General features: G+C 50.8%; 1 protein-coding gene across 2 annotated transcripts in view; it reads right to left on the bottom strand.

The window, feature by feature from the left end:
- The window catches only part of LOC146199025 (uncharacterized), a 102,218-nt gene that overhangs the window by 14,260 nt on the left and 74,522 nt on the right, over positions 1-13,436 (bottom strand). For both annotated transcript variants that reach the window (XM_084594499.1, XM_084594498.1), the window contains exons 6-7: positions 1,041-1,205; positions 545-694 (exon numbers count right to left, since the gene is read on the bottom strand). In XM_084594499.1, the coding sequence (XP_084450625.1) occupies positions 545-694; positions 1,041-1,205 (315 nt within the window). The remainder of the gene's footprint in view (positions 1-544; positions 695-1,040; positions 1,206-13,436) is intronic.

Genomic DNA, 13,436 nt, shown 5'->3' on the forward strand with positions numbered 1-13,436 from the left:
TATACTGTTTCTAGAAAGTTAGGGTCGAAGGTGTAAGTTCATTGTTGAAAACGGTGCGGAACGCAGGGCGAAGGAGATAAGCAACACGAGAGCTAACGAGAACAGCTATGCTGCAAGCTAGAGCCGGTTTCACGCCGAGCAATTCTAAGGCCGCCTGCCTAATTTATACTCATCACTATGGCAGTAGACCAGCTATAGATAAGAGTGCGCGTCCACTTTTACAACAGGATCATCAATGAGGTGTGTACACGAAGCAAAACCACACAAGGCTATGGTTATATTTTACTTGACTAAAGTCCATTGGCAGAAGGTTGGACGGGAAAGAAAGAGGCGAAGTGTGACGCCACCAGTGTCAGAGATGAACGAGATAATCGACCCAGTAATTCGGTCTGCAGGAGAGGCTGTATAGATGTGATTTCCGGACAAGTGAAGATACCATGACAACCAGGACAGTAAAAAGAGTTTTAGTAATAATGTAGTTAAGTATTTATTGGCCATCGCGAGAGTGAAGCCCATTAACCGCATGCACGTGTAGATCCCTTACCAAAGTGAAACCTCCAGAGGTCGTTGTTGGCGGCGCCCGCCCGCTCCCCGCCGAAGAGGTACATGAAGCCTTGCGCCTGCACGGCCGCGTGCCCGTGCAGCTCGGCGGGGCCACCCTTGGCCTGCCGCACTCGACTCCAGCGGCCACTGTCTGCACGCGCACGGAGTCAAGTTTAGTGCACTCCAAAAGGATCACCCACAAGGTGAGCACGTTTCAAAAGAGGCAGGAATTATTCACCTAGCGCCCACATGAGCGCAGACTGGTGCAGACACACGGTTGCAACAGAAAGCTGCTCACGTCTCCCAGAATTTTCGCGGTCGAAAAAAAAGTTACTCTTAGTCCTGGGGTTCGAGCCTTTTCTAAGAAAACTGCGCACGTAGCCGCATGGTAGCGCTCAGGCAAATGCGAACGAGTCGCTACTTTCCTGCATAAGACTAGCAGGTGTACGCAAATGACGTCACTCTACCCTGAAGGGGGCAGAGGCGTGCCCGCTTACCGAAGTGGTAGGTCCAGAAGTCGCAGCGCTCCTGGAGGTCAGTGAGCCCTCCGTAGATCCACATGGCACCCTGGTGTACCACACACGAGTGGTTGTGCCGAGCCGGGGGGTGCTCGCCGCTACTGCTGCTGCCTTCGCCGCTCGTAAGCTCCCACTGCTCCGAGTCTGCGAAGGAAGGCAACGCGAGTGAGAATGGCGCTGGGCAACGAGTCTGCGAAGGAAGGCAACGCGAGTGAGAATGGCGCTGGGCAACAGAGCGCTGCCCCGCCGGGGTGGTGCAGTGGTAAGACGCCCGACTACTGTGCCGGAGTTCCCGGGTTCGAACCCGACCGCGGCGGCTGCGTTTCGATGGAGGCGAAACGAAGTGGCGTCCGTGTGCTGTGCGATGTCAGCGCACGTTAAAGATCCCCAGGTGGTCGAAATTACTCCGTAGCCCTCCACTACGGCTCCTCTTTCTCTCTTTCAACTTTCATTCCCACCTTCCTCCCTTCCCTTACGGCGCGGTTCGGGTGTCCACAGAGCAAGTGTGACAGTTACTGCGCCTTTCCCTTCCTATGAATCAATTTAAACAGAGCGCAGTGTTGCCACGTCTAACTATAATATAAAGTAATAACTATAATAAAGTAAAGCGTCACACTGGCGAATGCGATGAGGACACGGCGGTCTGCACAGCTTCCATGATTACATGTACAGAAACAAAGTGAAAACTGACTGCCGGCCCGTTAGCGTTAGAGTAAACTTGGAAGTAGGCTTGGCTTGGTTTGTGGGGGTTTAACGGCCCAAAGCAACGCAGGCTATGAGAGACGCCGCAGTGGAGGGCTCCGGAAACTTCGACCACCTGGGGTTCCTTAACATGCACTAACATCGCACAGCACGCTCTAACTATACTGCACCATCACGGCGGGAATTGGAAGGAGGTAATGCCTAGCGGGGGACGGGAGACAGTGGGGTGGGAGAGGTTAGGAAAATGCTGGCACTAGAAGGAAAGGGGTAATGCGCAAAGAAATGCTGTATTATCGCGCTTTCATTACTGCGCACACTTGCTGGACCTTTGATGTAAAGAAACAAACGATCCCCACCTGTTGTCAAGAGCGGCCTAAAACAAATAGGGAACCGAGAAAAAGGTGATGCTGGGCGATTTGGTTCTTCGCGTTTCAATAAACGCATGGATGGATGGGAAAACATTTATTTCATCGGCTTTAAGAGGTTCAGTTTGATTTGCTGGCCGCGCCAGATGGCCGCCAGTTGCGTCCTGTCGGCGACCTCTTCGGCCCACTCTGTGATAAGCGTTTCTTTTATTCAGGCGAGAGAAAGCTGTAGAGTGTTATACATTGAATGCTGGGAAAAAAAGAAAAAAGGCTACAACTTCTCAGGCGGCCAGTGCGATTCATGCAGCGATATATTCCAATTCAATTTATTTTACCAAATACATGGTAGGAGCTCTTGGGAAAAAAGCTGCTCGGGGCAGCTTGACGAGGCCTAAGAGACCATAACAAGGTAGAGTGTGACAAATACATGATTGCAATAACACAAAAAAGCAACTAATATTTTATACAATAATATACACTACATTATACACAAGTATATATAAATTAAAAGTAGCTTGGCTATGTCAGTAGTTCTGCTTGAGTGCTGTTAACGAACTATTCTCTTCACAGCAGTAACACATAACATATGTACAACATTAGGCAAGAAACAAATATATATATATATATATATATATATATATATATATATATATATATATATATATATATATATATATATATATATATATATATATATATATATATATATATATATATATATATATATATATATATATATATATATATATATATATATATATATATATATATATACAAAAGAAGTCTTTAACAACATAATTACCGAATAAAGATCAAAATAATAAAAAAAGTGTGAAAGCATAATGCAGTCAAAAGAAGGCTACAAATTACGTTTTCTTTTACTTGATTTCCGTCCTAGTTCCTTTTCATGGCACATTTAGAAACAGTTGTAACTCGTTTGTTTCGGGCTTATAGGATTGAATATATATTTGTTTAGCAGTGAGGGAAAGTTGTGTTTCAATGACTGGCACTTATAATTTGTTCGAAAATGAGGAACGTGATAGTTTTCATTGTTTCGCGTATAGACGACTGGTTCATTCATATTCGTTAGAGTTTGCCAGCTATTTGTCTCTCGTGCACAGATCCTATAGCAACCCATTTCCGTGTTCGAATTTGATTTCACCGTGAGCCTGGAATTTGTTGGTTGGACAAAGGCGGGTGAAGGCACATGGAAAGGCAAGGTTGAATGTGTGTGCTGTGTGGACGCTCGTATGTCCGAGAGGCTTCACACGAACGCCAACCCCGGATACTTTTTTTGCGATCATCGAAGTGCTAATGCTGAGGCATTAAAAATGCGCCGCATTATCAGCCAGAAGCATTCGCGATGTTTCACACGGCCGGATATAGGTTGAAGGGTTGCATATGCAAGCAGCAGACTTTTTTTTTTTTTTATGCGAGAAATTTCCAGCAAAATCCTAGCCTTTTCGTCCACGCTCTAGCCTAGATTATTCGCGCCCTGAGGTTTCGCCCCTACACGTGCGAACAAACGAACCAAAAATGCGATGCCAAACATACACGTTTTTTTTTTTTTTCAATTTTCTTCGACTTTTTTTTTTTTTTTTTTTTGCATCAGTAACCGTCCTAGCAAAGGCATAAAGAAAGAAATAGAACGATCGAGGCACAGCATTCCACGACAGACATTTTCTTCTCAGGCGACGACTCTCGATCGGGGGTCATCGCTCAGCGCATCCGCCCCTCCGAGCTGCACGGCGCAAGAGGACGGACGCGATCGCGACAAGCGATGCGCGCGATAGCGAGGCGTTCGAGCCATCCAAGCAAGCGCGGCTGGCGCGGCCGCGCACCCGCCGCCGGGCCCCAGGGCTGACAGCGCCACGCCGCCCAGGGTGGATGACTCACCGCCCGGCCGCCGATCGAGGCGTGACGCCACGCGCGCGCTGGCGGCACACGATCGGGCTACGTCGGCGGAACGCGAGCGCTATCCGAAAGCCGCAGTTTGAAAGCAAAAACAGAAAACAAAGTAGCGGAAGAGAACGACGGAGAGGGAAATGAGATAGAAGGCTCTCGGCCTGGAAAACAAAGCCGCGCTGTCGCTACGCCAGCGACGCGGCGCAGCCTCCGGTACCAGATACGATCGCTCCCGTTTCAGCCCCCGGAGAGATTCAGCGCCACCACGCACACACTTACGCCTGCGTTAATTAAATTGCGGGTTAAAACAAACGCCCGCATAGGAGACCAGAATATGCACACAAGCGCGCTTGCGCCCAGGCTCCGCCGCTGAAGTGGGAGGCTGTGCAGGGAAACTCACCCGCAGGCGGACTTCGCGCGCCGCGGCTGACGAACGGATGTGCCGAGTTATGGGGGCCAAAGCGCAAGGCTGAGGAGGCAACTCGTCCTAACTAATACGCTCTCCAACCTCATATTCATTCATTCCTCCGCAGTCTTTGCAGAGATTTCCCAGTCGCGTTGGCTCGAAAGGCATAGAGTTGTGGAGGCTACCTTACAAAAGGGGTGCGGGAAAGTGTTGCCTGCATATACTAATTACGGGCTACGCACTTCGGATCCTTAATTCGAATCCAGGCCGATCCCACTCATCCAAAAGGCGAAGAGGGAATTCCCTCACGGCACGCTCAGCGATCTGTGCGAGAGGGAGAGAGAAGGAAGAAGGCAGGGAGGGGAGGGGCAAAACTTTACTGCAGCGCAGCGCTAGGCGTAGCGCCCATCTTGTGCCAGAGTCGCCAAGATCAGCTGTGTAGGGTTGTAGCTGCGTAGGTCAGCTGTGTAGGGGTGAGCCAAGCCCGCCACATGGGAATATAAGGGTAGAAAGGACCGACGGAATCGGCAACCTCAGAGATACCGACCCCTTTAAACGGACAAGGGCACTGTCCACGGTCCGTTCAATTTGCCCGCGGTGTTAGCCGTAGGCTAGCTCGGCCCAGCTCGATACGTTACCGAAAAGAGCCTGATACCCAGCCAGCATCTCGAAAGTTAGCTCGCACAAAAAAAAAAAAAAAAAAGGAATTTGCAAGTACAGCAAACTCAGTCTGACGGAGCACTGTTACGTTTAACGTAAAAACTATGCTCAAGCTTTGTTTTACGGTCATCGGTTAGAAAGCGCTCCCGGCACACCTCACATGTCCCATGCTTGTACGCCATCATCACTGCAAACCAGAACTGTCATTATCCTGTACAGAATCCTTAGCAAATCGATGGCTAAATACCGGCGGACAGACCGCTACAACGCGGAAAACTAGTACGCAGCCGGCGGTTTGTCACGCCGCCTAAAAAGTCGCGTTTGCAGTCGTGTGACATCATGTCGAACACGTGACTACGCGGTGTTTCACTACTGCTTACATTGCTGTCTCGCGATATTCCTTCCACTTTATTCAGCCCCCGTGTTAGCATCCATTCAGCCTCCCCACGAGCGAGACGCCGGCTCCTCAGCACGCTAGCTGCCACGTGGTGTTATCACGAGCGAGTCGCTGATGCGCGTAAATAACCTCTTTTTTATTTTGTTTTCATAACAAGTTAGGTGGTAGCTTCCGGGCAGCGAAGTAGAGTCTGTCATCATCTTGCCTCAACGTAGCACGGCTGAGAGGGGAAAAGCCGCATGCTGGCGTAGAGACGGAAGAGGGAAAGCCCTGCGCGTGGTTTCCATGGTGATAGGCATGCGCACGGATGCAAAAGGCCCCGTTCTCCGAAACTCTCGGCGTCAATGTTATCCTTGTGAGAGAGAAATCACAGGCATGACCCAGGCATGTGATAGTTGAAAGGCGAAGTGGCCGAGCACGTGATGGTCGTCGGACTCCGTGACGACAGGAGACAGCACGATATGGCCCTAGTTGGCAGGAGCTGCAGACTCGGGCAGATCCTTTGAGATGGGAGGGTGGCACGGGAATCGAGGCACGCTCCTGGTTAAACCGAGACTTTATATCTGTGTTCGGTGGTGGTCTTTCCTAAAATGTAGCGGCTCGCGAGGCCAGAGCCCTTAACACAGTCAGGTCATAACCTTTAAAGGCGGGGCTTAAGAGTCCTCAAAACATGCACAGCTTTCGCTATAAAGAAACTCTTCAACGGTTACTAAGCCATTGCAACTCGACATCCTACAACAGCAGTTTGCAGTGACGAGAACGGCACAGTGAACAGGGCTACATGGATCCATGAAGAGGCGCTCGATCATCTTTCTAATTTTTCCCACTCCACCTCCTCTTCATGCCAACGCCGACGCAGAACAAGAAAGCGTGCATGCACTGTCCAAGCGCGCATCGTTCACACGCTCCGATCATGATACGCAGAGGAAATGGCGCGAAAAGCTTCGAGCGCCGACCAATCGGTAAACAAAACAAAGATGGTTTGGCCCCCACTACAGGGACTTGTTCGGAGCAGACGAGATGGAGGGGTTTGTAAGGAAACTAGCCTCCTTAATACCTGTATACCGATGCAAGGCCTCTTCCTCCAGTGCACGTGATAGTTCTATATTCCGTGCGTAGACCAGTGAGAAATTTGGGGATCTACGAACTGGTACATGATCCAATGTAGTAAAGTGAACTCCTCCAGACGGCTCACAAGTAGTGGGGCGCAGTCGACAGCTGACAGTATAGACTCCATGGGCTCTGCCTCAAAGCGGTAGCCCCAGGAAACTGATCAAAGAAAAGACCGGAATTTCGGAGGACAGCTCCGTAAGTGGTATCACTAAGAAGTGCCCACTGTCTCGCAATGGCACATGCCCAGCGCTTCCCCCTCCTTACCACCTCAACAAAACTTCTGGCTCAGCACTATGCAACTAAACGAGGTTTGACAGCTGTTGCTGTTTGGCAGCTGTCACTGTTTGACAGCTGTCGCAATATTTTCTGATAGCGGGAGAGGCTGCGGCATCATTTCTGAGAGTGTGCTAAACTTGACGCCCAGTTGATGGCAGCTCAGCTCGCATCTTCAGTCGCGCCGAGGATGGAAAGAGCCGATTCGCTACACAATTCACTAACTGAAACACTAGGCCCCCTTGCCAATGAGAACCTTTAAATCACCGTCAGAAGGCAAATGCCACGCCCTCTGTCGACCGCGTAGAACGAAGGCGTCTGACGTGAAGACGACCCGGGCCAGTTGACGACGAACAGCGCTGGCCGGGCTTCAATAAAGGCGCGGACCGAACAAGCCGGCCAGGGTTGAACGGATGAAGGCTTCAATGCACAGCCGGTGTAAAGACGCGCAGCGCGGAAGATCATTGAAAAAGAAACACAAATAGAGACAAGAGGGGGAGGACGCATTTTAAAACCAGGCGGGTGGCGGCTGCACAGCGTGTCTCCCGACTAATAGGCTCTCCTCAAAATGGAATCATCCAGAGGAAGCCATTGGAGGCCAGAGAGAGCTATACCCGGGAGCAGCAACGGCTGTGGGCGGACGAGGCGAGTCAGACGTAACGGGGGAGCGGCGGACCCCTTCCGGAAGAAGGGTATTCAGGAAGAGGGGCGCCCTCCCCATGCAACTGTGATGCGAGCAGTGGTCGTTAATTTCACCGGGCGCTGAACAAAGGCGGCAGAGGAGACTGCGTCTTTCCCTTCACCCCCAGCGCTCTTTTGCGGGTGGCTACGGCAGCGCTATTCCTATATCTGAAGCCAGCTCAAAACGGGGTGAACGACTTCTCCAGAACTGCCCGCCGCTGATTGGATTCCGATGGTGGCAACCGTGATCACGGCTACCACCACGCCGCCGACAAAATCAAGAACTCTGAAAAGATTGCAATAAGCGTTACAGATTCGGCTTCCAGGACCAGAATAGGTGGATGTGCAGAGGCGTCCCTGTTAGGGCGCGCAAAGCAAGCTGAGAAGTCCCAGTGCTGCGCCTATCGCTAGTTGAAAGTATCAAACTGCCACATTGTAAAAAAATAGATAATAGATTCACAGACGAACAATGACATTCATTAATTTTCTACAGGATGCTACATGATTATGTTATCATCGATGTAAAGACGTGACAGTGAGATCATTGCTCGTCTCTGAACCATTTATTATGCAGTAGCAATTTCCTTTTAGGTGACCTACACATTTTTGAATGTCGAATAGCCGTCAACTTTTCTTTGATGTGAAAGTTTCGAGTCAAAGGGGACCATCCTAACCCTGAGGTCCGAGAAATGGACACACCCCGGCCACCTCCTAGAGGCATGCTTGTGGTTTCAGTTGTGGTTCATAAAATGGGGGGAGGGGGGGTACGTGCAAGGTTGGTTTATGAGCTTTAACGCGCCAAAGCTACTCGGGCTATGAGGGACGTTGTAGTGGAGGGTTCCAATAATTTCTGCTACGTAGGGATCTTTAACGTGCCCTAGCATCACACAGCAGGTTGGCGCCTTGGTTTTCGCCTGTATCTAAAAGCGGCCGCCGCGGCCAATGCTTTGACAGTACCGCGCGACCGTCGACTGCCTGGCGCTGCTGCGCCGGAAGACGTAGGAGGTGGCGAGGCAAGCGAGGCAAGGGCATGCCCACAGTTCCTGCTGCTGCAGTCAGCGTCGCATGCTAGGCCATTCTAATTAGTGCGAATTAACCCCTGCCCGCAATCGCCTTCCTTGTATGCATCGGCGCCACAAGAAGCTGTGTGACTGCTTTTTATCTGCTGCTAATAGTGCGGATAATATCTGTTGAAAACATGCATTTGCTGTAAACACGTTACCATGTCCAATAAATAGCTGCAATCATTACTTTTGGAACAAGCAATTGTCGAGGACATTATGTAAATATCGTCACATTAATTAAAGGAAAAAAGAAAGCGCCCTGTAGACAGTGCCCGCAAATGGAACAGGGGCAAATATAGTACTCGGAACGTTAGAAGTTTGCCCCGATCAAAGCCAAAAGCGCACACTAGATATTGTCACGTACTGGTGACAAGGCCGTTGACACCAAAAGAAGACACAGGCTTGATGGTACTGAAATTACCTCTTTATTGGGCTGACTTGCGCCCGCAAAAAGAACTAAGCAACTCGGCGCGTGGCGGCGACAGCAACAAACGTGCTCGTCGATCGTCGAACAAAGAATGCCCGTCACACTCGTCAACGCTCAATTTAAAGGCTGCTCAGAACAATCTAGATAACGTCGCAAACTGCTACTAGTACACCCTGGAACATTGTGGAAACATACGCACGTGATCGGAATCTTCGAGACAGATCTCGGCGCATCTTTCGCGACAAAGAAAATGATATATAACGCGTCGTATCGCGAAAACGAGCATGAACACGGGTTACAGAATTGATACGCGTGCCAGAATCAGTGATAAGGCCGCATGCCGGCGGCTGTTAAAAAACAACAAATACAGTTTTGAAGGTTTCGCGGTATTATAACAAGCGTTCTCAGAACTTGGAAATGAAACTTTATTCAGGGGGTAGCGTCCGACGGAGCAGAGCAGCGAAGTAGACGGCACTCGCTCGAGCAGCATGGTTCCGCCCCTGTGCTCGTTCTCTCTCCCACTTTCCACTTTGTTTCGCTTCGGCGCAGCCGCGCCAGGCAGCCGACGATCGACCGGTATACTGTTAAAGAATAAGCTGGGTGTACAGGCGCGGCCAAAATATTACGAAACACGTTTCTGCGTCCGAAGGTTTCTCAAGCCCTCCGTAGAAAAGATATGATGGTTACTCGAATCCATACACGAGAGAACACCTGTGTGATGTGCTAACTTATGTACAAACACTTTCGAATTTTCTCTAGGTAATGAGTGACAAGTTTGAGTACCCCGTAACCTTAGGACCGGAATTGCAGAAGTGCGTCTGCCTGTACAGCTACTCATCCCTTCACTATGCGCGCTCTCCCACCTTCCTGCAGAACAGAGTCGGGGGAGAAAACCCCTCTCTTCAACCTAAAATACAGTTCCTCTCTTGCGTATTGAACAAGATTATCCGAGTAGCCGATGTGCCACATATAACGTCAAACATCATATCTTCTCTTGGTGATACAGTGAAAAAAATACTAATAAAGGGAACGGGGCTCTGGATTCGATCTTGTGGCACACCGCGCCATGAAAAGTTAGAAGGCCGACATCCTCGTTGTAGGAGATATTCCTCGTTTTCATATATGTAGGAGGAGTAGCATTGATCTTGAACTCCAAGGCCGGCAACGGGGGGCGCCCTACAGCTGAACACGCCGCGTTTCGCTGCACGAGACAAAGCGGCGCAGAAAGGAGGTAGTGCTTGTGGCAAGGCACCTCCTGTAAGGAACCTAACAAGTTTCGCGAGCGAGTGAATGAATTGAAAAAAAAGAAAAGAAAAAACCAACCACACAAACAGCTCATGGACACGGGCTTCAGTCCAGGTCTGGTACTTTGAGGTAAGGCAAACGTGGAGGGTAGGTGGACGAGCGAAAACTTTGCGCACGCGTGTTGTGCCCGAAGAGAGTCTGTTGAGGACACGCCCTCCATAACGACATGGTTTGAAAGGACCGAGCGGCGAATAACAAGTAGAAAACATCTGCTCGAGACCCGAACAAAAGGTGGTTACGCACTACGCCGGAATCGCAAATAAAGGAAGCGCGTTCCACGGCCACTCAACACGGCGATGCAATGCAGAGTGGGCCGCGGGTTCAACGTGCGGCCGCAGCATTCCCAGCGCGCGGGCACGCGGAGCCCGACGACAGGCGGCTTTGTTTTCACCACTCGGGAGGGTTGGAGCGCGGTCATACGACCGGCTCCTCGAAAAAAGGGAAGGGGGCCGCTGCCGGAGTTGCGCGCGTCTGGCGAAGAGGAAAAAAGGGAAGAAGGAGACGATCTCGCAGTGGGAGGCAGCGTTTGAGAGATGATTTGGAGTGCGCGAGATGCGGGGAAGCCGGAAAAGCGGGCGGGGACGCAGGAGCCATCCGCTCTCTCCTCTTTAAGTCCAGCCTCTTTGCCTCTTTCTCCTTCTTTCCTCACAGGCGCACTAACCTACAAGGCGGTGCGCGCCCCTTTCAAACGCCAGGCCCTGGGTCGAAGAAGGAAGAAAGGAACGTCGATGAGGGTGAGTCATACACCCGCTGCCGAGAGGCTGAGTGGGAGGGGGCGACTCGGAAACAAAACGGAGCCAAAGAGAGGAGCCACGGGCAACGGCGCGCGGTGCGTACGCTGGATGCGGGTTATAGAGAAAGCCTGTGCAGGGGCCAGCCCGCGTGTCGCTAACGACGCTTAAAGAGAGGGGCGCGGAAGACGACGACAAGCAGGCGCTCGAGAGGAGCGCGGGCTCTGGCTCCGGGGCTAAGGATGCCACCCTCTTTTAGAAACACTTGGGGAGCGGCTCTGTTTGGACAGTCAGGCGACGCGAGCGTCGTTGGCGCTCTTCTTGAGGCGACAAGTGCGGGACCAGCGAGGACGAACTGTTACCGCTGGTCGAGCATCCCGCTGAATGCCAGCTTGAGTACACACACTCGGAGACCCGGAGACTTAAAGAAGAGCGTAGCGTTGGTAGTGACCGCCCGTCTGTCGACAGAGATTTCGGGACTTTGCACGAAGGTCAACCTGGCGAAAGTGCGTTCACTCTCTCCCATTAGAAGGATAGAAAAGGATAGAAGAGTTGCGTCGGCTTCCGTCAGACTCTTTTGGCCCCTTCCTCATGGCACAAAGCGGACATATAGACACCAGAAGGAAGAAGGAAGGTTTCATTTAACGGTTCAAGGCGGCTTGGCTTGCTCGTTAGCTAAAGGTACTGATGCGCTCAGATGCGACATCTACCAAGAGGAAACGCAGCGATAGCCGCCCTCCAAATACAATTACAGGACCCGGAGATTTCCATTTCGTTCCTCGCGCAAAAGTTCATTCGTACTTACGAGTATATATTTATCACGAAGCCATTTCTTCAATGAAGGAAGTATTGAATCAGGAGCACGCCGTAGCCGGACGGTTTCTCGGAAGGCGATCGGTGAGAATGACATGAACCAGCTACTACCATAGAGAAGGAAAACGGAATGAATTCCTACTGCTCGCCCTGGTTTCCGGCCATTCTGCCTTGCTGTAGAAAGCAAGTGACGATGTAACACGGCATCGTTACTAAGAAAAAAAAAAAAACGGCGTACGTGGCTATGCATCAGCTTATATTACAGATGGTTTGTCTTGAGTGCCGAAACCTCCGTGAGCCGACTATTACTGGGAAAGAATAAGTTTTTGGCTCGTTGAACCTCGTTAACTCTAATGAACACATGCTCGGTCGCCCCAGGGAAGGACGAAATAATTGTCAGCAGCGTGATTTTTGTGTCGACCTGATAGAAACGATTTCCGGAGAAAGCATTCCAATAACCGAGACCCGCAGGAAGACGTGTGCAGCGGCTATTTCAGAACGCATCTGGTGAAACTATAAACGGCAAGTTTTTCGCAGGTGTCGACCAGGGATGGCACCGGGAAGACTGCAAGACCAACGTGGCACCCTCATTTCTCGCCTGGTTTCGGAGAGCGGCTTTCACCGTTGATAGCATCTCAAGCAACCTCTTGGTGAGCCCAGCAAACTACAGGGCATCTGCTTTACGCAGCGACCAAGCCACGGCTCACCCACATCTCACATGGTTGCGTTGGCAACACAAGTCGCTGCCACCGTCGACATCGCACCACCTTAAGTGTTATACTCACGGCTGTGCATACCCCGCGAGATTGTATGAGTACTATGAAATGAAAGCCGCACAGTCAAGGAAGAGCAAGGCGGGGGACCTCGGAACAAGGCGGTAAAGTTGAACGCAGATGAGCTAGGCGCCTCTCAAAGACGAACGTTCGCCCAATGAAAGGCAGCAGACAAATGCACCCAGAAGGGAACAATAGCCCATGGATACCACGGGATACAATGAGGACGGAGGAGCAGCATCCGTAGGCAAGTGTCGGTAAAGGGAGCGCAAATGACAATGGAAGAGAAGGCTTCGAGCACAGACCGTCGACTCATATGAACACTGCGGGGGGTTGCTCGCTCTCTCTGCAGCCGCTGAGGAATGGCCGCTAGCCCGCTTTCAGTGGTGCTAGACAGCGGTGAGGCGGAAGGAAAACGCGTAGCTGAAAGCGGCCAGCACAGTGTAAGCGCCCAAGCTTCATCTTGTGAGGACGGGAAGGTATGCTGAATTTCGTTATTAGCTGCTTTCCACCAACGACACGTGGATTAAGGCAAATAACTCAAACACTTTTCTGGAATCCATATTGGTCAAATTATTTCGAACTTGAGTAGACATCCGGGCTCCTTGCGTTTCAAAGTGGCGATAATGCGCCCTCTCAGTCATTTATTGCAACGACATTAATGACATGCATGAAGGCGAATGCTGCGAAAGAACACTGCAGAAAAATTATATTAACGAATAACTAAATTTCCGAATAAGAATATGCGTTCGAATAGTGA

The sequence above is a fragment of the Amblyomma maculatum genome, chromosome 2 (assembly GCF_055883805.1).
Source record: "Amblyomma maculatum isolate TAMU_Amacu chromosome 2, ASM5588380v1, whole genome shotgun sequence".
Taxonomy (NCBI): Eukaryota; Metazoa; Arthropoda; class Arachnida; order Ixodida; family Ixodidae; genus Amblyomma; species Amblyomma maculatum.